At 36.8% G+C, this 26785-nt stretch overlaps 1 protein-coding gene across 2 annotated transcripts in view; it reads left to right on the top strand.

The window, feature by feature from the left end:
- The window catches only part of HS2ST1 (heparan sulfate 2-O-sulfotransferase 1), a 195692-nt gene extending 172359 nt beyond the window's left edge, over nt 1-23333 (top strand). The window contains exons 4-7 of one of the 2 annotated variants that reach the window (XM_030825105.1): nt 6768-6906; nt 12071-12168; nt 17612-17769; nt 18649-23333. In XM_030825105.1, coding sequence (XP_030680965.1) covers nt 6768-6906; nt 12071-12168; nt 17612-17769; nt 18649-18875 — 622 coding nt within the window. In that variant the 3' untranslated portion in view covers nt 18876-23333. Of the gene's footprint in view, nt 1-6767; nt 6907-12070; nt 12169-17611; nt 17770-18645 lie in introns of both variants that reach the window. The other variant, XM_030825104.1, reaches the window with a different exon arrangement.
- Nucleotides 23334-26785: the final 3452 nt, after the last annotated feature.

Below are 26785 nucleotides of genomic sequence, written 5' to 3'. Positions count from 1 at the left end.
TTCTAATAGTCTAGGTTTTCATTATTAAAATTACTTATTGAGTGCTTTTGCTTTTGGCAAAGTCTTATACTTAGAACAAAGCTCTGATATATGCTGAGGTTCTTGTAGTTGAAAAAATAAGGCTTTTTGAAGAGATTAATCTCATTTATTAAATGCTGACATGAATTTTTAAGGGTTTGAATATTTTCATAGTGAGTCATGTTATTTGAAGGGAAAAGTATTGTGAAAATTTTTCATAGATTTTTCCAAGATTTTAAACAAATACCTAAACAAAATCAGCCTAGGTGAAATGTATTTTGATGTATCTATGTAGTCAAGAACTGTTGTAGATGTAACTAGTATCCTCAAATATCTTTTAGCTTAATAGCTATATGCTCCATAAATGGGGAAGGAAAAGGAAAGAAACATTGCCTTACCAATTTTTTAAATTACAGTCGTCCCTGGGGTATGTTCAGGGTATTGGTTCTCGGACTGCCTGAGTATATAAAAATTGCATACTCAAGTCCCTCCATTGGCCCTGTGATACCCACGAATTTGAAAGTCAGCCCTTGTACACGGGTTTCACATCTCTCAAATACTGTATCTGTGTGTGGTTGAAAAAAATCTATGTATGCATGGACCTGCACAGTTCAGACTCGTGTTGTTCAAGGGTCAATTGTGCTTTATGCTTCAAAACAATATTCTTGACTGGCATGGTACTTTGTGGAGTCCAGTAAAATAATTGCTTTCAGGAGAAAATGGTTAATTTGGCAAAATACTTATTTAACACATAGTTTTTTTAAACTTACCTTATCAGAGACATTAAAACAAATGTAAGCCCCAAGAAACCTAGGAAATAAGATAGAGAAATAAAAAATGAAAGCTCCTTTCTAGTTTAGCCCGACCACGAAGAAATACACATTGTATTTGCAAGCTTGTCTACTCAAGCCATGTTTTGATTACATATATTTGTTTTTTACTGAACTTTAGAATAATAACAAAAATATCTTTTTTACATTTTTTGCATTCCTATCCCATCTTGCTCCTTTTTGTCTGAATCTTATTCTTTGATTTTTTTAAAGTATGTTTCCTACTTCTTGTTCCTTTCCATTTTTCCCTTTAATGTTAGGTTATGTTTTGTTTTCTTTTTAATTGGTGGATGATACAATTTTAAGATAATGTAGATATAATTATTATAAATTTGAAAATTTTCCAGTTTAAAATTGTATATAGGTTGAACATTTTCAAAATGTTGATAGTATGCAGGAAATATAAAGTTGAGTAAGTTGCAGTTCTTGACCTTAATGAGTTCACTGAAATCTTTTTTTCGGTAATTATCAGTTCATTAAGTTTTATATAAACAGTAAAAATATTAAATATTCCTCCCCTTTTAAATGTGTACTATTTATTTTTAATAGCATCTATTATCCCATTTTGATTTTCTTCAAACTTTAGAAAATTAAAATGTTAGAAGCCTCTTTCAAAAACACTTCTTCAGCAATAAACATTTTCATTTATAATGAATAATAGCTAAAAGAACACTTTTAATGCTGTACTTTCTGTCAGACTCTGCTAAGTTTTTTATGATCTAGCTACCTCAGTGTCACATGTCAGCATCTGTCTTGAGAGGTATTTGAAAATTATTTTTGATATAACAGTTTTATTCAGGCACGTATCAGGTATGTACCTTTGTGGTTGTCCCTAGAAATGAGAATGAGTTTTCATTGCTGTCATTTTGGTTTCTCCATATTGCCGCTAGTATCATTTTCAGAACAAGTGAGGTGAATCAGTAAAGAAGCAGCTATGTCATGACAAGAAACAACTAAATGCTTCATTAGGTCTGAAATTCTAAACAGTAATCAAGTGACAACATTTTAGGCCTAAATAGAATTAGTTAATATATAGAGTCATGTGAGATTGTCCTTTCTACCTAATACTTCTCTGCTAAACCAGATGATGTTTGCCTCATTTTCTACAACTTTTAACAAATACGTCACAACATTGTAGATACTTTAGAAAATTATTTTAATCATTCCAGACAATATGTGGGAGTTGCGTTTTTATTAACCTTGTACTACTAACTCTTTCTACAGCATTGATCCTGCAGACTGCTAAGAAGCAATCTCTGAAGTCTGTCTCTAAAGTCAGACAGATCTGCCATTAAATCCACTTAGACTCCTTGCTAGCTGTGTGATCTCACCCACATTGTTTCAGATCTTTGAGCTTCAGTGTCCTGTTTTTAATTTGAGAATAATTAAAGTAATTCATGGGGTGGTGGTGAGGATTAAATGTGATAATGTAGATGGAGCACTTAGTTCTGTGCCTCACACAGAGCAGTATTATGATTCTTTTTAAAATTCTGTCTTCTTTCAGTTACCATATTGTCTTAACTGGTGTTTTCTTCTTCTCCTTGTCTGAATCTCTGCTGGTCCTTATTTCCAACTCTTAATTGGGCATTGTATAAGACTCTTAGCCTCCATTATTCTCTTTTGGAAGGTTTACACATTTTTATCTGTCATGACACCCAAACAAGAAACTTTCAAATAATCTTGGACAACTTCTTTTTATCACCACCTATATCTTATCAGTCATCAAGTGTTTTGAGTGTCTTCTTTCATTTAACATGATGCTTTTTGACATTCATCTAATTTGATGCACATATCAGTAGTTAGTTGCTTGCTAAGTAGTACTTCACGTATGGGTGTACTTCGATTGATCCATTCACCAGTTTCTGGATATTGAGGTTGTTTATGGCTTTTGGTGATTATGAATAAAGCTGTCAAAACATTTGCATACAGGTTTTGTGCGGACTTATGTCTTAACTTTTCTTGGAGAAAAACCTCAAACTGGGATGGCTGGATTGTATGGTAACTCAATAAGAAACTGCCAAACTGTTTTCCCAAGTGATTGTATCATTTTGCCACCAAACCAACAGTGTTTTAAGAGTTCCAGCTGTTGTGTATCCTCGCTAGCATTTGAAATTGTTAGACTTGCTCTTTATTTCAGAATGTGAGCCATTCTAATAGGTGCACAGTTGATGAATGCCCCTTTTAAGACATAAATTACTTTAAAAATCATTTATTTACAGTATCATCGGTGAGACCAAATACCAACAGGTCATTCACTTTTTTGGATACAGGACAGTGGGACCTTGCCACTAGGATTAGAAAGTTTCTATGAAGCTTTAGGGCTGAGAGAGTCCAGAATAACTATGTACAATGTCTCCAGCAAGATTGATGCCTAAGTAGAGAAGTTAAATTTAGTATGAAGCAGAAAAATTTCAAAACACAATGATTCCCAAAGGCCATTCAGCCCTCTTTCAGGTTCATCACCTCCTTTTTTGACTTTTTCCAGCCAGTTGACAAGGTTCCTTACAAATGTTCTGAGTGTGCAGTTGATCTTTTAACCATTATTGTTGCTCATTTGCATATTGATACTATTCACTTGATGGGCTATTGATAGAATGTAATTGTAAAAAAATGAGCCTAGTTTATGTTCCTTGCTTTGTCACACTTCGTATGCTGACATGGCAAGAATGAAGTTCCTAAAATATCTTTTTACCAACCTGCTGCTCAGATTATATCTTTTCGTTTCTGATTTTCATCCGTAGATTCCTACCAAATATGCTCTTCTTTTCCCAGGAAGATCGTGTTCTAACAGGTCAACAGTAGTTTATTTTCTGCTAGTAGAAATGGGTTTTTATTCTTCTACCTGAGCTTTTTTGAGAAATAGCTGAAATGACTGACCAGAGTTAAAGGTGAAGTCTGACCACAGACTTCCTATATAAACTAGCTCCTATATAAACTAGCTGGTTGGCAAAAGAGTAAAACCAACAAACCTCGTTAGTTCTTGTTTTCTAACTGGCTGAGCTGTGTGGTCCGGTTGCTGTTTTTAATCATGCCCATTATCTGTTATAATCCCTTGCCTCCAGCCCTTCGTGTCTATATAACTGTTCCCTAAGTTATATATAATAGTTCACATCCGTTTTCAAAATGAGTTCACAGATTATATCTCATTAAAATCATACTTCCTAATAAATGCCACCCAAAGCCATTCCACACATAGTCATTTTCCTGGACAGGAAAAAGAATTTTGTAAAATGCCATATTCCCTTTTACTGCTGCCTGGTAATTGCTGTCTTCTCCACACGTCAGGGACTAGGGGAAAGGAGGAAACATTGGTAGGAGATGTTCTTCTGATAGGAGATTATTCTCAAAGGAATGGCTCAGGATGGAGCAATGGCTAATAATGGAGAGGATAGAGAGGATTCCCAGGAATTTCAGTCTTAAGAATAGAATCACTAACCCATTGTCCTGTAATCTCTCCTTGTAGTTTCCTATTAAAAACCTCTCAGCTCTGTGAGCTAAGGGAGCAGCAATGTATTGCTATTGCCTCCTTACTTTCTTACTGCTCAGTGTACTTTCTGGCAGAAAGGCTTTTGTTAGTGGCTAATTCACAACGGTCTCCTCAACCTAATTCTATTAATATTCAGCACCTGTGTGTTGGGCACAGTGCTGAGCACTAGTGATAAAGCCATGAACAAGAGAGAAATGGTCCCTGCCCCAGTGGAACTTCTACTCTAATACCGAATGTGACAGTGCTACGTATTTGCAACAGTACTGTTTCCTTCTTTTAAAAAAAATTGTGAAAGAAAATTTTACTGCACTATTGGTACTGTGCCTACCCTCAGGTGACTTATAATGCTGTTGGGGAGAAAGACTTACAGGAGAAACACTAGTAGGATAAGCTAAGAGTTAAGTTGCTTGATAGCTCTTAGGTGCAGGATGTGTCAAATGAAAGCAAATAGAACTGTATGTTAGAGTCATCAGGAAGAGAGGTCACAAGATTTTCTTGTAGCCCCTCTGTTTATTCCAAAACAGCAGCCAATGACCTTTTAATATGAGTCGTGTCATTGTACTTCTCTGCTTAAATCTTTCAGTGGCCTCCCTCCTGACTCTGTATAAAGTAATGCTTGTAACAGTATAGAAGACCCACACAATCTGTACTCACTCCACCTCACCCCCACCTCTCTTATCTTCCACGGTATTCCCTTTTTGATTCTACAGGCAGCTTGATCTCCTTGCTGTTCCTCAAAACACCTGGCACTTAGCTGCCTCAAGGACCTCTTACTTGGAAATCCCATCTTTCCAGAACACTTTCTCACAGATGTTTGCGTGGTACCTTCCTCATTACATAAGACTAGTCATGTCTTCCCGAAAAACACTATTTCGAATTGTATTCTCCCTCACCTCCCTAGCACTCCTTATTCCCTTTCACTGAATTATTTTTCTCCTTTGCACTTTTTACCATATTATATATGCTTATTTATTTGTTTATTGCCTATCTGTCCCAAGTAGAGTGTTAGCGCTAGAAGGACAAGGAATTTAGTCTTTTTGTTCATTGCAGTATTCCTAGTACCTAGAATAGTTTTATATCTGGCAATATTAGGTGCATACAAAAAGTATTTTTGAAGGAATTAATGTAGAAAAAGAAAAGAAAAATGAGAGTGGCACTCAAGGAAGACAGAATAAGCAAAGATATGTAAAGAGAAATAGAATAAGTATTGATATGGGAGGAGATAAAAGAGGCCAACCTAACTATAACAGATAAATGGTTTCTTGTTTGAGGAGAGTTAAAGAAAAAGTTAGATCAATAAGGTGGTACCTAAGACATAAGGTAAAAGAATCCTAAGACAATCAGCAAAGGAGTTTGGGTTTCATATCGATAAATCAGTAGAGTTATTTCAGATTCCTAAGAAGAGTGATTTAACAAATGATGTTTAGGAACATCCTTTGAGAATTGGTATGGTAGATAGATTGAAAGGGAGAGAAACTGAATGTTAGAAAACTATATTATTGTAGTAATCTAAGCAAGACACTGAGAAAAAGGGAAATGGTAAAGAGAAAGAATGATGAAGACAGGTCACATCTGCGAGAAAGCTTACAAAACGAAACGACTTTGAAATTTTATTAAATGAAGAATAATGGAAAAGTAAGAATCAAGATAGCTGTAACATTTTAAGACTGGGACAAGGGAGAATAATAAAACAGGGAGCCAGTTGTACAGTTCTAGGGTCTGCAAGGGTTGCTAAAGTAAAAGTCTTCAGTGTTCCATCAACTCTTTATCATTCCCTAAGGAAATAATGCTGAAAACCTAGTGTCTTTCACTTCTATCTTGTCTTTAAAATCAGCAACAGAAGGTGATGACATGGTCACACTTGTGTTCACTAATGCTGTATCCATTGATGGTGTTCAAAAAATACTATTAAATCTGGCTAGTGTGATGACCCAGAAGTGAGAAATCATTGCTACATAGTTAATGCAGATTTGAAACTTTCTGTAGCACCAGATGATTTATTCGGGAATGTAATAAAGCAATTTTTAAAATAAGTTCATTTAAAATTATAAATATTAAATTCTTTCCTAGTAATATGTGGGTACTAATTTGAGAAGGGATTTTCTACTTGGACTTAAAGTATAATGAAGGCATAGAAATAAAATGTTTTGTATAATTCTTGCTGGTAAAGTTTAAAATTATTTTTCATTCATTTTTATCTCTTTTCCTTTATCTTCAGACATAATTTTTAAGTTCCTATTTCTTGTTTACTTTATTCTGACATGAATAATCATGAAATAGTTCCCAATCGCCACATATACAAATTATTTAAATTAATTCATGTTCTTTTTTCCTTATAGGACCAGTACTTCAGACTTAAACATATAATTTCAGGGCACTCCTAAACAGATTGAAAATGTTGATTTCACCTTTGAAATTTTGCTTTATTTCAGATTTGGTGTGAAGAAAAAACCAATATACATTAATGTCATAAGGGATCCTATTGAAAGGCTAGTTTCTTATTATTACTTTCTGAGATTTGGAGATGATTATAGACCAGGGTTACGGAGACGAAAACAAGGAGACAAAAAGGTAATATTTTAGTTTTAAGATTTTTATGAAGATAATTGTTTATGAAATGCAGTGAGCAATGTGCTTTTAAAATTTGTTGTTAATTATAAATTTATTACTTGCTTATTGTGGAAATTTTGAAGAGAACCCAAAATATAAAGAAGCAAAATGAAGACAGTTATATAGCTGATATATTGTAATATACATTTTTTGTGATTTTTAAAAATATTTATTTTCCAGGGCGGAATCATATTTTCTTTATGGTTCTGTTAACAATTTTCTGTGCGATTATTGTAATTATTCACTAATATGATATATTTTTGTGTGTTTTTTGGTTCTCTAAGTGTTGATGGCAGTTTATATTTGTGATCATCAGTTTAAGGACACTATTTTGCTGAATCAACTGTTTTTTTCTGGCAAGAAGAGAATAATGGCTCGACAAAGTTCTTAACAGGCTCAGATTTGGGTTGTCTTCCATTTCATTGCATTTTCTAGAGTATCACCAGAGTTACATTTCTAAGAAATCAAACTGGTTTGTCACTTCTCTGGTGGAAAACCTTTACTGGGACCTCAAGCTCATGGATTAAGACATAGGAGACACAACTGGACACAATCTCAGACCTAGCTCTCCTTTCTTAGTTTCCTTTAGGTGCCCAGTGCTTCAGCCACATGAAATGTCACCATCCTCTGAACTTATTGCTTAAGTTATTAATGCTTCATACTTTTTTACACATGTATTATTCCCTATATTGAGAATGCCTTTCCTTTACTCTGGAAAACTCTATCCACTTTTAAGATCTAGCTCAAACATGACAACTTCCATAAAGTCTTTTCTGATGCCTCCAGGCAGTGAGTCATATCTCTTTCAGGGCTCCCAGAGCACTTCATTCAAATCTCTCTTTTAAGCATTTATTTTGTGATATTTGGATTACCAGTTTACCTACTGTCTTCTCCAAAATGTGGTGAATTTCCTGAAGCATATATTTAATTCATCTTTGTTTCCTCAGAATTTAGCATCATACCTAGGTTACCTGTAAGTGATTAACAAATGGTTGAATGTGTGAATTCGGCACATTTTAAACCTAAACTATTACACAGTAGTGATGCCAGATACTTGGTATGTTAACGATAATTAACATCCAACAATATTTTTTTCTAAGTTAGTTATACCCTCTGTGTCACATGATGGGGGCAGTGGTTTTTTGTTTTGTTTTCCTTTTTAATGATTTCTAGAAATTGCTGTTTCTTTAGTCTCAAAGCTTTAGGCAGAAGGTACTGATCCAAACACAGATAACTAACCAAATCTGTTTTCTTAAATAATGCTATCTCTTAGCATTATTTAATCTTCTAGAGATATTTATTATGGAGATTCTGCAAAGTTTTATAAAATCTATTAGTATAACTCTTATGACTTACTACTTTAGAATTTATTGATATTTATTTCTAAATTCACTTGTGCGTTTTCTTTTTATTTTTTATTTTAGCCCTACTTACACTAACTCTTGACTCAGTAAATGTTAGTATCTGTCTCACTCCTTTGACCAAAGTAATATTAGCGTTAGTGTTGGAAAGGAAAAGATTGCAGTCATATAGGCCCCTATATCCATCATTTATCATTGTCAGCCCTGGATAGCATGGTGTTGTGGTTCCTAGCCTGTGTAGTTTGGGGGATTGGGTAATAATAACTAATAATAATTGTTAACAGTAATAATAGCTCACATTTACTGTACACCATACCAAGCAGTGTTTTAAGTTATTTTATAAGTATTTTTTCCTACTTACAGAATTGCACAACAATTCTATGGGGTGGTTGCTGTTATTGTCCTTATTTTACAGAAAAGGAAACTGTGGGGCACAGAGAGGCTAAGTATTTTGCACGGTGTCATTCAGCTAGTAAACAGTAGAGCTGGAATTTAAAACCAAGCACTCTAATTCCAGAGCCCATAGTCTTAACCTCTCTTATATCGTTTGAAAAGAAGAAATGCAACATGTCACTCGACATTTTTCTGTGAAACGTGATCCAAAGTTGCATATTCAATATTCACAAAAAAATCCAGGCAGACATTTTAACATCATCTCCCTTTCATGTTTGAAAGTTTTAGGTGGATAGGCCATCCTGGAGCTTTATCTGTTCTTCACCCTGACTATAATAAGGCCTGGGGTTTTGTTTTGTTTTTAATTTTTTAATGTCATTATAAAATACACATTAATATGCCTGTTTATTTAGATGTAGTGTTGATAACATCAGCAAAATACTACTGCACTGTCTTATGAGGACAGGGCTATCTGTAAATAATTGATTTATAAAAATAAGAAATTACTTTGTTTTATGATAGACAGAATGTACCTTTTCAGTCTTGAAACATATTGGTGATTAAACATTTTTAGTAATTTGGCTTGTTTCTCATGATACACATGTTGGTAACCTAATGCTGATACCCTAATGAGTTAAGTGGTGTTTATTGCAAATAACTCCTTAATATCTTTAACTAGCAAGAGTTTTCATTAAACTCATCTGTAAAGTTGATAAGACTGCATACATACAACATTTCTAAAGCTGGATGGGTTTTAGAAAGATACTGGGGGTTAAAGGGTGGCCATGATTATGTTGGAAATACCCTGCAATGGCGCTTATTCTCAAAAAAGTGTAGATAGCTTTATTTCTATAAAATTCTAGATTATTTACACCTCAAGTGATATTTTGAGGTGTATTAAACAGTATTCAGTTCAGCACTTATGGCAACTATTATGTTTTAAACTGACGTACCCTAGTAATCTGAACTGCTCTGTGGTTACACTTAAAACACATTTTAGATATATGTGCACCTGCACCTAGGATAGCTTTCACTTGAACTTGTAAAGAATGGAAGGCTTTTGATTTGGGAGATTTCAAATTTGCACATTTTAGAACTAGAGTTTTACTTAATTTAACCTTTGCCCGGTACCTGGGAAAATAGGGATATTAAGTAATCCAAAGATGAGCATTGAATAACTATATCAATCAAATCAGTGGTTCTCAAACTTTTTGATATAAAAACTCCTTTTATACTCCTAAAAATTATTAAGGATTTCCCAAAGAGCTTTTGTTTATAGCTTTTGTTTTGTTTTGGGTTATATCTATAGATGTTTACCAATATCAGTAAATTTGCCATTTACTGAAAAAATTTTAAAATATTAAAACAATAGTAAAGCCACCATGTTAGCATAAATTATATTTTAATGCACATAACTATTTCTCCTCCGACAAAAAAATGAAAAGAGTGGCATCGGTTTACATTTTTGCAAATCTTTTTATCGTCTGGCTTACTATAGACAGCCGATTTTTTTTTTCATTTTCTGTTTTTTTGTTTTGTTTTATTTTGAACCCTGAGAAGCTAGACAGCTGATTTTCATATTTGCTCCTGAATTCAGTTTGTTCAAAATGTTCTTTTGGTTGAATTGAGGAAATCCAGCTTCACAAAGATATATAATTGGAAAAGGGAGGATTTTAATAGCCTTTTCAAAAAATTGTGGCTATTCTTTAATAAACACTAAAACTTGACAAGTGGTAGTTTCAAAAGTTAGTTGCAATGTAGAATCTGAAACCATAGCAGTGAACTTTTTATACTTTGCTACATTAAAATCTATTGATATGTTTTACACTTTGAATGAATCTTTTAACCAAGCATAATTTTGAAACATCATACATTGGTCATTTGAAACATACTGGTTCACTGAGTTATGTGGACCTTTCAGATGTTAACATATTTTGTTATACAGCATTAAAAACTCATATTCATTAATATCACCACTAATCTCATCAGAAAAGTCTTTAAGTATTGGGAGACTATCAAGCTTATTTATGGTGGCAGATACAAGTTTTCCAAAATTTTGTTTTTTGCTTGAAAGCTTAATTTTTATCATTGGCCTATCACAGGATTTCTCAACCTCAACATTATTGTTGTTTTGGGCCAGATAATTCTTTGTTGTGGGGGGCTTCTTATACATTGTAGGATGTTTACCAGCATCTCTTCTACCTGGTAGCATCCCCCATACCTCAGCTGTGAGAACAAAAATTGTCTTCAAACATTGCCAAATATCACCTGAGGGTCAGAATAGCTTCCAGCTGAGAACCCATGGGGTATCAACACTGTCAGTTGTTCTTTCAAGTGACAGGTATAATTTATTCATTTTGAGAAAATATCACCAAATACTCAGATTTGAATAGCTATAGTTTGGGATATGGTAGATACATAGATATGTAAGGTTTTATTTCTTATTTCTTCTTATGAGCTACAAAATCTGGCACAAATGATAATAAAACCACTTTTTAGAAAATGGCCTAGGCTGGCAAATCTAAGACCATCTAGAAAAATTCAGAAATAATATCAAATGCCTCATGAAAATATTTTATTTCCTCTGTCTTCACCTCCACTAGAGCTATGCCTTTAATACCCATGTAAATCCCCAAGGTGCAGTCTTTTCAGTGGTCATTTACAAATATTAATTGTGCAAGTGGTTTGTATAGCACTATTCTGTATGTTCTGGAGGACACAAATGCTACTGCTTGATCCACAAGTGCTACTTCAGGAAGTTTTCACTGTAGTTGGAAAGACAGAACATAACACATAACACATTTAAAAAGCATATGAAACAAGTTATGTAGATAAAGCTATAGACAGACAGATCAACCTATTCTGAGATTCTAAACCAGATCCTAAAAGCTGCCTGTTACAAGGCAGTATGTTATTTTTTTTGTTTTGTTTTGTTTTGTTTTGTTTTGAGACGGATTCTTGCTCTGTCGCCGGGCTGGAGTGCAGTGGCTCGATCTCGGCTCACTGCAGCTTCCACCTCCTGGGTTCAAGCGATTCTCCTGCCTCAGCCTCCCGAGTAGCTAGGACTACAGGCGCGCGTTACCACACCCAGCTAATTTTTGTATTTTTAGTAGAGACAGGGTTTCACCATGTTAACTAGGATGGTCTCGATCTCTTGACCTCGTGATCCACCCGCCTTGGCCTCCCAAAGTGCTGGGATTACAGGCGTGAGTCCCCGTGCCCAACCGTGATTAATTTACATGACTCCAAAAAAATAAGAGTGTCTCATCCCACCTACTGTCGCCCATTTATTTAATAATTTACCACATTACCTATTTGATAGGTGAGACTTGGATTTATGGCTTACCCAGGCTGCTTTGTCTTTGTTCTAGACCTTTGATGAATGTGTAGCAGAAGGTGGCTCAGACTGTGCTCCAGAGAAGCTCTGGCTTCAAATCCCGTTCTTCTGTGGCCATAGCTCCGAATGCTGGTAGGGAGATAAAGTTGGCTCTAATTGATTATCATCCTTATTATCTCTGTAATCTCTGTTTCATTTCACAAGGGCTAGATATAGGGAAATCGGTGAAAGACTAGACTAAAAATAACATGTAATTGAGTAATACCTAGTTTTGCAGTTACTTTTAAATGCATTTAAAAGATTCCTCATGTAGAGTAATATCCTAATATCCTTGCATTGTTTTCTCAGATGCTGGTTTTTAATATTTCTTATTTTTGGTGTTATGTTTTGCTGTAGTCCAGTAGAGCTCTTAGAGACCAGGGGTGGGGGTCATAAATCTTATTTTGTCCAAAGCTTACTGTTTTAGCTATTCATATTAAATTAAGAAAAGGCTTAGTAGGTTAAAATTCACCTGGTTTTACTGTTAAACTGATTTTGACTTTAAGAGAAGCCAAGGTTATGGCTGTGGTTTAGTTTGCTAGTAAATATCAAGTGGAAAATAAAGATACTTTAATAAAAAATGTATTTCCTCAGAATGTGTTGAGTTTTCAGTTTTTAAAAATAATTTTACATATTTATTTGTTCTATTCAATCATTTTAATAGGAGAAGTAGGAGAAAAAAGGAACATATTCAAAGTTTCTTCCATAAACCATAATGAGAAATACAAGGAATTTCTTCATTATTTGAGATATATTATTAGATTGCTGTGGAGTTTAAGGTCTTACTCATTAGAATACATCAAAGCCTCATAATAGTATAAGAATTGGAAGCCTATAAAGAATGCCTTCTCAATTTTTAACCATCTCTTTAGAACAGGGATTGGCAAACTACAGGTTGTATCCTGCAGACCAAATTTGGCCTTTCACCTGTTTTATTTTTTATTTTTTTGAGACAGAATCTCGCTCTATCACCCAAGCTGGAGTGCAGGCGCACAATCTTGGCTCACTGCAACCTCCGCCTCCTGGGTTCACAGTTCTCCTGCCTCAGCCTCCCAAATAGCTGGGACTACAGGTGCCTGCACTACACCTGGCTAATTTTTGTATTTTTGGTAGAGATGGGGTTTCACCATGTTGGCCAGGCTGGTCTCGAACTCCTGACCTCAAGGGATCCACCTGCCTCGGCCTCCCAAAGTGCTGGGATTACAGGCATGAGCCACCGTGCCCAGCTGCGTCACCTGTTTTATAAATACAGTTTTATTGAAACACAACCACATACATTTTTTACTTATTGCTTGTGGCTTTTTTCACACTGCAACAGCAGAGTTGAGTAATTGTAACCTAAACTATGTGTATTAGCTGTTCTTGCATTACTGTAAAGGACTACCTGAGACTGGGTAATTTATAAAGACAAGAGGTTTAATTGGCTCACTGTTCTGCAGGATGTATAAGCATGGCACCAACAAGGGCCTCAGGAAGCTTACAATCATGGCAGAAGGTGACACAGGAATGGGCATATCACATGGTGGGAGCAAGAAAGTGGGCAGTAGGGGTGGGGGTATGGTTCCCAGACTTTCAAACAACCAGATCTTTCGTGAACTGAGCAAGAGCTCAGTTATTACCAAGGGGATGGCACTAAACCATTCATGACAGATCTGCTCCCATGAGCCAATCACCTCCTACCAGGCCCTACCTCCAGCATTGGGAATCACATTTCAACATGAGATTTGGAGGGAACAAACATCCAAACCATATTATTCTGCCCCGGGCTCACCAAATCTCATGTCTTTCTCATATTTCAAAATATATTCATCCCTTCACAGTAGTCCCAAAGTCTTACTCCAGCATTAACTCAAAAGTCCCAAGTCCAGAATCTCATCTGGAGAGGAGTTCCTTCTACCTATGGGCCTGTGAGATAAAAAACAAGTTATTTATTCCCGATACAATGGTGGTATAGGCATTGGATAAACATTTCCATTCCAAAAGGGAGAAATTGGCCAAAAGAAAGGCGCAGTAGGCCCCACACAAGTCTGAAACCCAGCAGGGCAGTCATTAAATCTTAAAGCTCTAGCATAATCCTTGACTTCATCTCCTGCATCCCGGTGCAAGGGGTGGGCTCCCAAGGCCTTGAGCAGCCCTGCCCCCATGGCTTTGCAGGGTACAGCCCACATGGCTGCTCTCATGGGTTGGAATTGAGTGTACCTGCAGTTTTCCCAGGCAGAGTGTGCAAGCTGATGGTGAGCCAACCATTCTGGGGTCTGGAGGGCATAATCACCTTCCCACAGCTCCACTAGGCAGTTCCCTGTTTGGGTCTTTGTGTGGGGTGAGGGCTCCAATGCAACCCACTTCTGAAATCTAGGTGGAACCTGCAATCTAGGTGGAATGCAAGCTCCTTCGTGCTTGCATTCTGAGCATCTGCAGACTTAACACCACCTGGAAACCACCAATGCTTACAGTTTATGCTCCCCCAGAGTGGTGGCCCAAGCTATACCTGGACTCCTTTGAGCCAAGGCTGGAACTGGAGTGGCCGGGATGTGGGGAGCAATGTCCCGAGGCTTCTCAGGGCAGCAGGACCCTGGACCTATCCCCTTAAATCATTCTTCCCCACAAGGCTTCTGGGCCTGTGATGGGAGGGGCAGCCTGGAAGATCTCTGAAATGCCTTTGAGGCCTTTTTCCCATTGTTTTGGATATTAGCACTTAGCTCCCTTTTAGTCATGCTAACCTCCTTAATAAGTGATTGCTCCACAATGTTATTAAATTCCTTCCCTATTCCCTGGAAAATAGGCTTTCCAGTGGGAGTGGTTGCTCATGCCTGTAAATCCAGCACGTTGGAAGACCAAAGTGGGAGGATCGCTTGAGCCCAGAAATTTGAGACTAGCCTGGGCAACCTCGTCTCTACAAAACATAAAGTTAGCCAGGTGTGGTGGCATATGCCCATAGTCCCAGCTACTTGGGAGGCTAAGGTAGGAAGAACACTTGAGTCCGGGAGGTTAAGGCTGCAGTGAGCCAAGATCCAGCCTGGGGAACTGAGCAAGACCCTGTCTTTAAAACAAAAAACAACAAAAAAAGGGGCTTTCCTTCTCTACCACATGGCCAGGCTGTGAATTTTCCAAATGTTTATGCTCTGCCTCCCTTTAAAATGTAAGTTCCAACTGTAAGTCATTCCTTTGCTCTTGCATTTGATTGTAGCCTCTTAGACACAGCCAGGCCACATCTTAAATGCTTTGCTGCTTAGAAATTTATTCTGCCAGATGTCCTAAATCATCACTTTTTTTTTTTTTTTTTTGAGATAGTCTTACTCTGTCAGCCAGGCTGGAGTGTAGTGGCATGATCTCGGTTCACTGCAACCTCCGCCTCCTGGGCTCAAGCAATTCTCCTGCCTCAGCCTCTGCAGTAGCTGGGATTACAGGCGTGTGCCACCATGCCCAGCTAATTTTTGTATTTTTAATAAAGATGGGGTTTCACCATGTTGGCCAGGCTGGTCTCGAACTCCAGACCTCAGGTAATCCGCCTGTCTCAGCCTCCCAAAGTGCTGGGATTACAGGTGTGAGCCACTGCACCCGACCAGTCATCACTCTTTAAGTTCAAACTTCCATAGATCTCTAGAACTTGGACACCGCACAGCCAAGTTCTTTGCTAAGGCATAACACAGGTGACCTTTACTCCAGTTCTCAGTAACTTCTTCATTTCCCTCTGAGACCTCATCAGCCTGGACTTCTGTCCATATTTCTGTCAGCATTTTTGTCACGATCATTAAACCAGTCTAAACTTAAGAAATTTCAAAGTTTCCCTCTTCTTCCTATCTTCTTCTGAGCCCTTCAAATTCTTCCAACCTCTGCCCATTACCCAGTTCCAAAGCCACTTTCCCATTTTCAGGTATCTTTATAGCAATACGTCACTCCTTAGTACCAATTTTCTCTATTAGGCCATTCTTACATTACTGTGAAGGAATACCTGAGATGGTAATTTATAATGAAAAAAGGTTTACTTGGCTCATCGTTCTGCAGGCTGTGCAGGCATGGCACCAACATCTGTTTGGCTTCTGATGCAGGCTTCAGGAAGCTTACAATCATGGCAGAAAGTGAAGTGGGAGCAGGCACATCATATGGCAGGAGTGGGAGAAAGAGAGTGAAGGGGGAGGTCTCAGTTTTTTGTTTTTTTTTTTTTTTTTCTGAGACGAAGTTTTGCTCTTGTTGCCCAGGCTGGAGTGCAATGGTGTGATCTCGGCTCACCGCAACCTCCGCCTCCAGGGTTCAAGCAATTCTCCTGCCTCAGCCTCCTGAGTAGCTGGGATTATAGGCATGTGCCACCATGCCTGGCTAATTTTGTATTTTTAGTAGAGATGGGGTTTCTCCATGTTGGTCGGGCTGGTCTCGAACTCCCAACCTGAGGTGACCCGCCCACCTTGGCCTCCCAAAGTGCTGGGATTACAGGTGTGAGCCACCGCACCGGGCCCCCAGTCTTTTAAATAACTAGATCTCTAATGAACTAACTGAGCCAAGAACTCAGTTATCACCAAGGGGATGGTGCTAAACCATTCACAAGGGACCTGCCTCTATGATCCAGTTAACCTCCCACCAAGCCCAGCCTCCAACACTGGGAATCACATTTCAGAATGAGAGTTAGAGGGAACAAATATCCAAACCATATCACTATGTAGTCTGCAAAACCTAAAATATTTATCCTCTGGCCTTTTATATAAAAAGTTTGCCAATCCCTGCCTTAGAACAATAAAGACTATTGCTCTATTGGGCATTTTTGAGGAGATGTTAATTGTATTTCTTTAGTATGTTTCATAGATTCACAGAATTGGGAGGGTTCTTAGAAACCAATTAATCACTGTTCCCCTCCCCCTCTTTTTTTTTTTTTTAATAGTTTGAGAAAACAAAATTGAGAAAGGTGAAGCCACCAGCTCAAGATCATACTGCTACTTAAATGCAGAGCTAGAATTTGGATTAAGGAATATTCGTGCTAAAAAGAACCCAAAAGTATAGTTTATTTTGGATCAAATCTCTGTTAATAGCATTAGCTGACAAGGTAAATGAAAATAAAAATAAAAGATTCTTAGCAGAGCCATTATCTATTTTCTGTTCCTCAGAAATTTCAGAAAACACTTAGCTCACAAAAACTAGAAACTCACACAATAAGCAGTAAACACAAATATGTTTACACTTTACTAGAGAGCTCTTAACAGAATTTAGAGTAGGCTAAAAAAGTTAAAACACACACTAAATCATACGGGAGGGGTATATGTTTCTTATATCCGTATACCTTTTTAAAGTGCCCTTAAACTAAATTGCTCATGTTAAGAGTCCTCTGGTAAACTCTGAATTAGCACTCATAGTTGAGCAGAAAATGGAGATGGAAGCAAAGGAAATTAGAAACAGGTGTGCCTCCCACAGGATGGTAATAAAAAGTCATTGAGACTTTGGATATACATGTGTTTATCTATTTTCTCTGTAATATATGGTGTCAAAGGCACCAGAAACACTCAGCAGATTTCACAACCAGGTTTTAATTCCTTTTCTTTGGTTTCAGGAATGTGGGAAGCAGGTGGGCTATGGATCAAGCCAAGTATAACCTAATTAATGAATATTTTCTGGTGGGAGTTACTGAAGAACTTGAAGATTTTATCATGTTATTGGAAGCAGCATTGCCCCGGTTTTTCAGGGGTGCTACTGAACTCTATCGCACAGGTATATAAAGGAAGGGTTTCTTTTTAAAGCTTTCTTTGGTTTTTTTTTTTGGTTTGCAACTTGTAAATATGTGACTTGAAGTTTCTTCAGTGAAGCACAACAGATAGCTCCAGAAAGGCAGGTATCTTGTCTTTTCTGCTCACTATTTTCAATTGAATAACTGTGAGTTAGGTGAAAATTAGAAGGCACTGTAGAAATAGTGGAATGATACAAAGTACAGAACCAGCCATAGAAATGTATAGTATTCAATAATGCCAGATATCAAACATTAGGCCTGTGTATTAGTCCTGCCTACTGCCATCTTGAAGTAGAGGTGTGATAATGGAACTGAAGTATGCCTAAGCCATGTTTTAGCAGCCTCAGCCGTATTATGTATCTGAAAGTGATAAGCTAATTGTGTTTTTGTTTTGTTTCATTTTTTTGCTGTTGCTTGATAAGGTGCAGTCATAGGAACTCTTTTCCTTGAGGATGCATATGCCCTAGCTTCTAACACATAATTTTAGAGAATACAGATTATGAGAAAATAGAATACAGTTTGGCAATAGATATTTTATCAAAAATAAACTAGTCTCAGAGCACCAAGCACTTGAGAATATAGTGTGTGAGGTGACAGCCTACACTTTACTGTGTGCCAATCCTTACATTTACTATTTGACATTTCATTAAGTCTTTACTAGCTTAAGGATTTACATTCTAAAGGACTGAATCATGGCTCTAGTATGATCAAGGCTCCATTTTTACCTGAATTATATAAGACAATTATGTTACCTGTTCTTTAATGTGTCATATTAACCACCTCTTCAAATAAAGAGGCATTGATCTTTTGTGTGTTCTCCAAGAATTATTTACCTTTCCTTTTTTTCCCCCCTTTGTAAGTAGGAAAGAAATCTCATCTTAGGAAAACCACAGAGAAGAAACTCCCCACTAAACAAACCATTGCAAAACTACAGCAATCTGATATTTGGAAAATGGAGAATGAGTTCTATGAATTTGCGCTAGAGCAGTTCCAATTCATCAGAGCCCATGCTGTTCGAGAAAAAGATGGAGACCTCTACATCCTCGCACAAAACTTTTTCTATGAAAAGATTTACCCTAAGTCAAACTGAGTATAAGGTGTGACTATTGGATTCTTGAACTAAAATTTGACCCTGTCTTCACCTTTGTTCTCAGCTCCACAGTCTGGATTGCTGACAGTAGGTGTATATGACAATTTGTATCGAGCCAAATTAGGAAACAGACAGTAACGTCAAGGAAGTTGATACTGGCTGGCATGTCAGTGTTCTAAGTTTCAGGCATTTTTATTTTTCCTGGCTAAACGTTGCCTGGGAGAAAATATACATCACCTAAAATGAACTTATGGCAGGTCTAATCAAAAGGCTAAATACAATTTCAGAAAAGGTTCTGATACTCTTGTTTTTGATAAAGCATTTTTTCAACTAACCGTGAATGAAGATGAGTCCATTTGCCTCTTCTGCCTTCACTGAGGGTTTGGGTTATACACCTCTACTGAATTGTGTTAATAACTGTTTGGCAGTGTGTACTTTGTTTTTGTGAGTCATGTCTCATGAAATTTATTGGAATGTTTAATCATATTTGCTAAGAAATGTTTCTGCTGTAGTTGGATTTGCCCATATTTATGTAGGTGGTTTTAGTTTTTTAAATGGTGATTAGTGTTAAAAATCAATTTAAATCATGACTAATATGGTAAAAAGATAAAGCATCAAAGCAGTATTTCTCATTCCTGCCTCCTCAATGTCTAATATTGGGAAGATACTTCAAAGAATATTGAGATTGTCTGAAGTTTTAGTTAAGATTTTCACACATTAATATCAAAAAAGTAAGTTTAGTGTTTGTTTCTCCATGGGTTATTTGTAAAGCTGTAAACTGAGATATCGGTGACTCCGTATTATGACTCCATTAGTGAGCTGTGGTATGGGTAGGATTTTCCTACTTCTTCTGTACTTTTACCTGTAGACTATTTTTACTAAGGTGCTTTATAATGTGTTTTAAAGCATTGCATTTACAAAAAAAGGAAAATGCTGTAAATATTGCATATTTTATGTATTTGGACCAAAAGGTTACAAGTAATCAGACAAAAGTGGTTTTGCACCAATTTTATGTCAAGTAAAACCATCAGACCTACTGTTCTTGTATTTCTCATTTAACTTTACTGTTAAGACATCACTGAAATGAACTTCAATAAGCTTTCAATTTTGATACACAGTTCATTATTCATAACTTGAGGCAGTAATTACAGTGGAATGAGTACTGGACAAGGAGTCAAAAAACTTGATTTCAGGTCCTAGCTCTACCACTTACCAGCTGTGTGATCTTGGGCAAGTCACTTAACCTCTCTTTGCCTCAATTTCCTCATCTTGAAATGAGGATACTAATACCTGCTGTACCTACCTCACAGGGCTGTTGTGAGGATTAAATGAGATGGCATGTGAAAGCACTTTGAAAATTGTAAAGCGCTATATAAATGTAAGGTATTATAGAAACATCTTTAACATATAGTTTCATACCATTCATTTTTTAACAAAGAAAGGGAAAAGTCTGCTTGTAAGCTGGTTGAAAAAGTTAATCTTGATATAAATTTGTGTTTGATAAATATCCTCTCAGTGTTTTATCTTCCATGTTTCAACAACTATTGAAATATGAAACACCTGTGAACTCTTAACGCTTCATGAGCAGCTGCTTGAGTTCAGGAAGTTCCCTGTTAGAAATAGGCTTTGTTAGCTGACTAGGGTCAGGGAAACTTTGCTCTTCAAATTTGAAAGCTGTTTCTGTTTTTATTTTACATTACTATTCAGAAATGGTAACTATTTTATACCTATGGTTTAAGTAAATATTTCTGAATAAGGCTTCACCAGACTGTAAGCATTTTAGGTAGATTGCCTTAAAGGTTATGGGAGGGCATGAGGGAACACTTCTTACGAGAAAACATTTATAAACAAACTAAAGAAAAACTAAAAGAATGACAGAACAATCATCTTAGCACCCTTTCCTCACAATAATATAAAAATATTAAAAGAACATAGGCAGGCTTTTTTTTTAATTTGGCTTTTTTTCTTTCCTTTTTTTCAAATTGACTTTTATAGGTATTTCCTGAAAGTGTATACAAGTTATTTCCTTGCCTGAAAGTAAAGCACCACTTCAAGGTGGGGTTTGACATTACCTGCTAATGAACAAACCCCAGTATGCAAGTTATTCTTGCACCACATACTCAAATCTTCTTGAGGTGCATTAACTCTTTTAGGTAACTAGAGCACTACTTGGTGAACTAGATCAGGAGGTCAGTAAACTATCTGTGGAAGGGCCAGAGAGTAAATATTTTAGGCTTTGCAGCCCATACGGTCTCTGTCACAGCTAGCCAACCCTGCCATTGTACCACAAAAGCAGCAATAGACATTATGTAAACAAATGAGCACAGTTATGTTCCAATAAAACTTTATTTACAAAAACAGATGACATCCCAGATGCAGACCATGGGCTACCAACCATTGCACTGGCTAAATCATTATTTATGGAGAAATCATCTTTGTGTCTGTACTCTAGATGCCTAAAAGAGTTTATATACTTCTAAAAGCTCCTAACTTATATCCAAAGAATTGCTTTCTGATTTGTGTAGTCTCTCCCACAGATTGATAAACTTTTATGACTTATATTGTTTCCAGGTGGGCATGTTTTCTTTCCCAGTTTAACAGTTCAGAATAGGGGTATTTGTTTTATCATATTTTAGGGTGGGTTAGGAGTATCCTTTCTGGAGACTGAGAAAGGGGTGTATTAAGTTCCATCAGGTCCAGTACAGTACTAGGAGTCATAATACTTTATAATCAATTAAATAAATGGAACCACTGAGACAATAATGTATTTTTTTAAAGTGGCAAATGTGGTTTTCTTTTTTCAGCCTTTGCGCTTTTTCAGTATTTTGACCATAGGGAGATAATTTTTTTATAATACAGAAGTAAATTAACCACTTGGAATTTTAAAGATAATGTTATGTGTGTATGTGAAATATATATACATATATATATATGTTTATTTCCTAAAAGAAGAAAAGATACCTTTCTGTTCAACTTGTATCAACTCCTGTTTTCTAATTGCTGTGAAATGGCAACTGTTGATAAATTATTGTGATTGTTTTAAAATCTAATGGGAAGTAAAATATATTTTGATTTTACCCAGCTTTAATCTGTAAAGTAGCACTTAAATATATCTGATAGCAACACTTAAGATATTGCATGGGGATTACTTTCCTATCATCCATATGCATTTGTGCAACTTCAAACATACTGGGTGCTTCTGAATTCCTGATGATTGGATTTAAGCTATTGAAAATTGGATAATTTAAACTTACTGATTTTTATAGTTTTCTGATCTTAAAATTTGGTTAATGCCTATAATCTGTTGCTTTTTCTCAATATGTGTCCTATTGGAAATTCCTCAAATTGTTGGTGCCATCAGTGATTTACAAACAATATTTTGATATTGCAGATGACTTGCTTACTGTATTTGCATTGTTAGAAAGAAAACAGTTTGTAGACAATGATTCTTTTTTAATAAAATCAAATAATTCTAAAAGCGCTAGAGAATTTAACTAAAAGCTGGTTCCCAAATGCATAGCTGGCATTTTAATTTAAATTCAAATCTACATAGAGAACATCTGTGTAAATCATCTAACTGGATTTTCCTGTTGGTCATTCCCAAACACACCTATGGTCCTAGAATCCTTATGAGAAGCACCCTGTAACCTTTTATTTGGTTTGCCTTTAAGAGGCCCAGGTGCTTCTCCTTTACGATTTGAGTTGGCCTCTTCATAAATTAGTGCTGTTTACTTTCAGAGGAAGCAGAGAAGTTGCTCTTATGTTTTTGCATCCGTTTACCCTATGCAAAGTTGCTGTATGATGCCAACTAAACTGCTCTTTAGGCAGCCTTCTGAGGAGAAAAGCAAACCTGTTTCAAATCCACTGCCAATTCAGCTCCTCTGGAGTGGAGCTTTCTGATTTCTTGGAGCAGGAATTTTGGAGATTGAAATGAATGATCATTTAGTCAGATTTATCCTGTAATTTCATGCAGCTTTGTGGCCTTTGCAGTACTATTTATAAAATGGACCCTGATGGTGATGAACTCTTTAGAACGCATTACTGTTAAGCCTGTGTTGAGACATTGATGCTGTCTATCTCATTTTTTTAGACAGTTTTTGTAGCTTTCTATTGACAGGTATGTGAGCATCTCTGAAGCAGTGTTGAATGTAATTTCGGGAAACATGGATTGTGTATTTTGACTTTTATAAATACGCAGCTCAACAGTGCCTTTTTTTTCCTCATAGTCCTGTTGGAAGATGCTCACTACTTTCTCTCTTCTCTCTCCCTGCCCTCCCACACTCCATTCAGTTGATTCATTTATGCAAATTCTGTTTCCAACTTGAAACCATTTTGTCACATCTGTTGGAGAGATAATCACTCCTTTTCCTTAACATTCTGCCAGCTTTCTGATGTTGAAGTGTTTCAGTTGACTACCTGATGCAAAAGCTATAAAATAAACAGTGGAAAGGGGAAAAATTGGTGTCCTGTTTTAATATTTTCTTTTGTAGCCTTGACACTGATGGACATTTTCCAAGCTGACTCAGTGTTCAGTGTCAACTTAACTCTCAGATAGTGTTGCCATCAAAAAAGCCTGCAACATCATTGGTTTCCAATGATTTTATGGCTTGTGACAATATTTTATCTGGACTGACATGCCTCTGCTGCTTTTGCTTTGTACTTCATCGCTGGTAATAAAATTTCAGATGGAAAACTTACAAAATATATACTTAATTAGAAGAAAAAAGAAAAATAGAGAAAGGGCTATTAGAATAAAAAAATTTGAAAGTAACTTAATCTAACATTTATGGCATGGTTTGGACATATCCATGTTTTTTTGGGAACACACATTTCTGATTTTTTTTTTTTTTTTTGCCCTTAAAGAAGAAAGTCTCAATTACATTGATTTTCAATTCTTAGCCACTGGCTCATTGCTTTGAGCAATGCTTGATTGATTCTATTTATATTATATGGTATTGGGTTGATAAAATACCAGTTCAATGATGAGTTTTCTTAACAGAATTTGGTTTGTACTTGCAGTGGCTGAACAAAGAGCATGGCTTGAGAGTCAAAGGGATCTGCATTTAGCAATATGATGTCAGTAAATGGACATAACAGGATTGTTTTAAGTTTGGGCATGATGTATGCAAAGTACTGGCCAGGGTAGACTAATAACTGATGGCATTTATATGCTGTGCTGGAATATTGTTACCAAGCTGATGTGCCGTTCTCACCCTGCAGAATACTAGTTTTGTCATTTCATAAATTTTTTTTTTTTTTTTTTTTTTTTTTTTTTTTTTTTTTTGAGACGGAGTCTCGCTCTGTCGCCCAGGCTGGAGTGCAGTGGCGCAATCTCGGCTCACTGCAAGCTCCGCCTCCTGGGTTCACGCCATTCTCCTGCCTCAGCCTCTCCGAGTAGCTGGGACTACAGGCGCCCGCCACCATGCCCGGCTAATTTTTTTTGTATTTTTAGTAGAGACGAGGTTTCACCGTGGTCTCGATCTCCTGACCTCGTGATCCGCCCGCCTCGGCCTCCCAAAGTGCTGGGATTACAAGCGTGAGCCACCGTGCCCGGCCAAATATTTTTATAAATATTTTTGAATGACTGTACTTTTTACTGATTATCTTAATACCGCCTCACTATCTTAATACCGCCTCACTTATGTACCTGTAGCATAAATATTCCTGGTTCTGATTCTTGCTGTTCTTTCCACATACAAATCACTCATTTGTACACATTAAAGGGGGGAAATGCTGACTGTTCTAAAGAAGATAGGACGTGCTTATTCCAGAAGTGACTGAGTTCATATCTTAGTATATTTGAACAGTAAAGACTGCTAAATAGTACACACATAAAATTCAGGATCACAGAAGTAAAATGATTTGCACTCTGAACAGAAAGGACAGCAGTAGTGTAAGGAATAGGCTCTCAAGCTAAAAACTGAGAACATGAAAACCTCTGAGGACCTGACTGCAGTTGTCAAGAAAAGTAGAGATAAGGTTGGAGAGAAGCAGACAGATCTCAGGGCCAGAAACGCCAACATTTGGTGGCAGGTGGGATATAATCAATAAATGGGGAATGAAGGCATTAACTTGGGTTTGTAACACAATGCATCTGTGCAAATTTTCAGCACCCCTTGCTTTTGCCTCAATTAGGCAATGATGATTATTTCCTGTGTCAAAGCTTATAAAACAGACTAGTGTTTTCTCAAAGAACCTAGGATCACAAAGAAGGAATTCACTATCTCCCTATCAGATGTTTGGCTTCCTTGTCTCTTTTGCTCTTCCAGATTTTGTGACCTGGGTTAAAGTTTAGAAAGAACCCCCTAGAAACTTTTCTGATGTCCTCTGGTTTGATGATGAAGGCTTCTAATGAAACACACCAACTCTAAGCCTCTACCTCTACTTCTCTAAACCTGAAGTTTAAAAATGAAAGTCATGCCTGGAAATGTTTCACATCATTAGCACTGACAGCATTTACAGGGAAATAGAGAAAATGTATTTGGATTAATTTTCTTTTAGATCAAGGGTGTGGACAACTAGATTTCTAGAGCCTTCAGCCTGTCTATTGGTGATGCTGGAAAAGGAGGATGAGCTGTAAGTGCAGTAACTGACCCTTTTCTAGGTTTTCTTGCTAAATATGCCCTCCATGAAACAGACAACATAAGTATTTTGAACTGTAAGAATGTTAAGAAATTTCTGTCCCTGAGCAGCAGATCCAAGAGTGATTATTCTGGGATTCTAGAATCAGTTCATTCTTTTCTTTCTCCCTCTCCCTCCGCTCTCCTTTCTTTCCAGTTTAAAATCAGTCTGTTAGTAGAAATTTAACATCAAAGAACTGTTAAACTTGCTAATTTGTGATTTTTTTAAGCATGTGCCGCCTTAAACTATCAAAGCTTTAACCTTTATCTAATTAAATATTAAAATCTGGCAAAGAGTAGACGTACAGTCCCCAAGTGATCTGGCTTCTGAACTTTGTTTTGCTTTCACAAATGTGAACCAATTTGACTTAAATCTGGGTATTTCATGTAGCATCTTGAGAGATGTATTTAAAGTGCCTGTGGCAATAACATTTCATTTGTACCCATTTTGATGATTCTGGGTGCCCTCTTGATAAGGCAGCCAGGTTGTGCTGTAAAAAAAACAATGTGGAGGTTTCAGTCTTAGGTGTTTGAAACTGTTGGATCTCTCAAAATTGATTAGCTGAAATATACCTTTTCTGCGTAACTGAACTCACCAGTAATTCCATTTGAAGTGGGCAGAGCCTTTCTGAAAATGGCTTAGCAGAAATGAGTGACATTTTATTCAACCAAGAGTTACCAGAGACATATTTTTTTTTCCTTTAAAAGTAATTTAAAATTCGCCAGAGGATTACTAATTAGGTCTCTTGGCATAGCATGGTTATCTGATCAGACTGTCATGCCCATAAACAGTGAAAATGCAGCACGTTGATCCATTCATGTCTGTTTTTAAAGGAGGCTGTGGACTTTAAACTCCTCTCTCGCAGGCTTGCTCTTTGTTTCATGTGGGGGCTCTTTGAGTAACACCTTAGATGAGAACAATGTTTAAGAAGTAGGCCAGTTATATTTTGCTTTTCTATTTCTGCCATGCTAATGGCTCTCTACTTGATCGTTTAATCACTGAACCAAATCCAGATGGAATTAGATGCCCCTTCCTGCTGTAGTCCTGCAGTCAGACAGTCTGTAATGTTTGATACGGATCTTCTGAGTGGACAAGATGAGATTAGATTAGTCTCTCTGGGAGCCAGCCCTATTCATTTTCTAAGAAAGTTATACTGGAGGCCTGAGGACTGCCAAAAGCAAAGTGGAAACAGAGCCCAGCCTTTTCCTCTTATCAAGATCCACAGTGGTTCCACATTAAGTAGTGGAGATTTGAATAATGAATTGGATCAGAATCCAGGAAGGAGGTCC

This window comes from Nomascus leucogenys, chromosome 12 (genome assembly GCF_006542625.1).
Source record: "Nomascus leucogenys isolate Asia chromosome 12, Asia_NLE_v1, whole genome shotgun sequence".
In the NCBI taxonomy this organism is placed as follows: domain Eukaryota; kingdom Metazoa; phylum Chordata; class Mammalia; order Primates; family Hylobatidae; genus Nomascus; species Nomascus leucogenys.
Note: the sequence above shows the minus strand (reverse complement) of the source record. Positions and strands in the feature narration are given on the sequence as shown.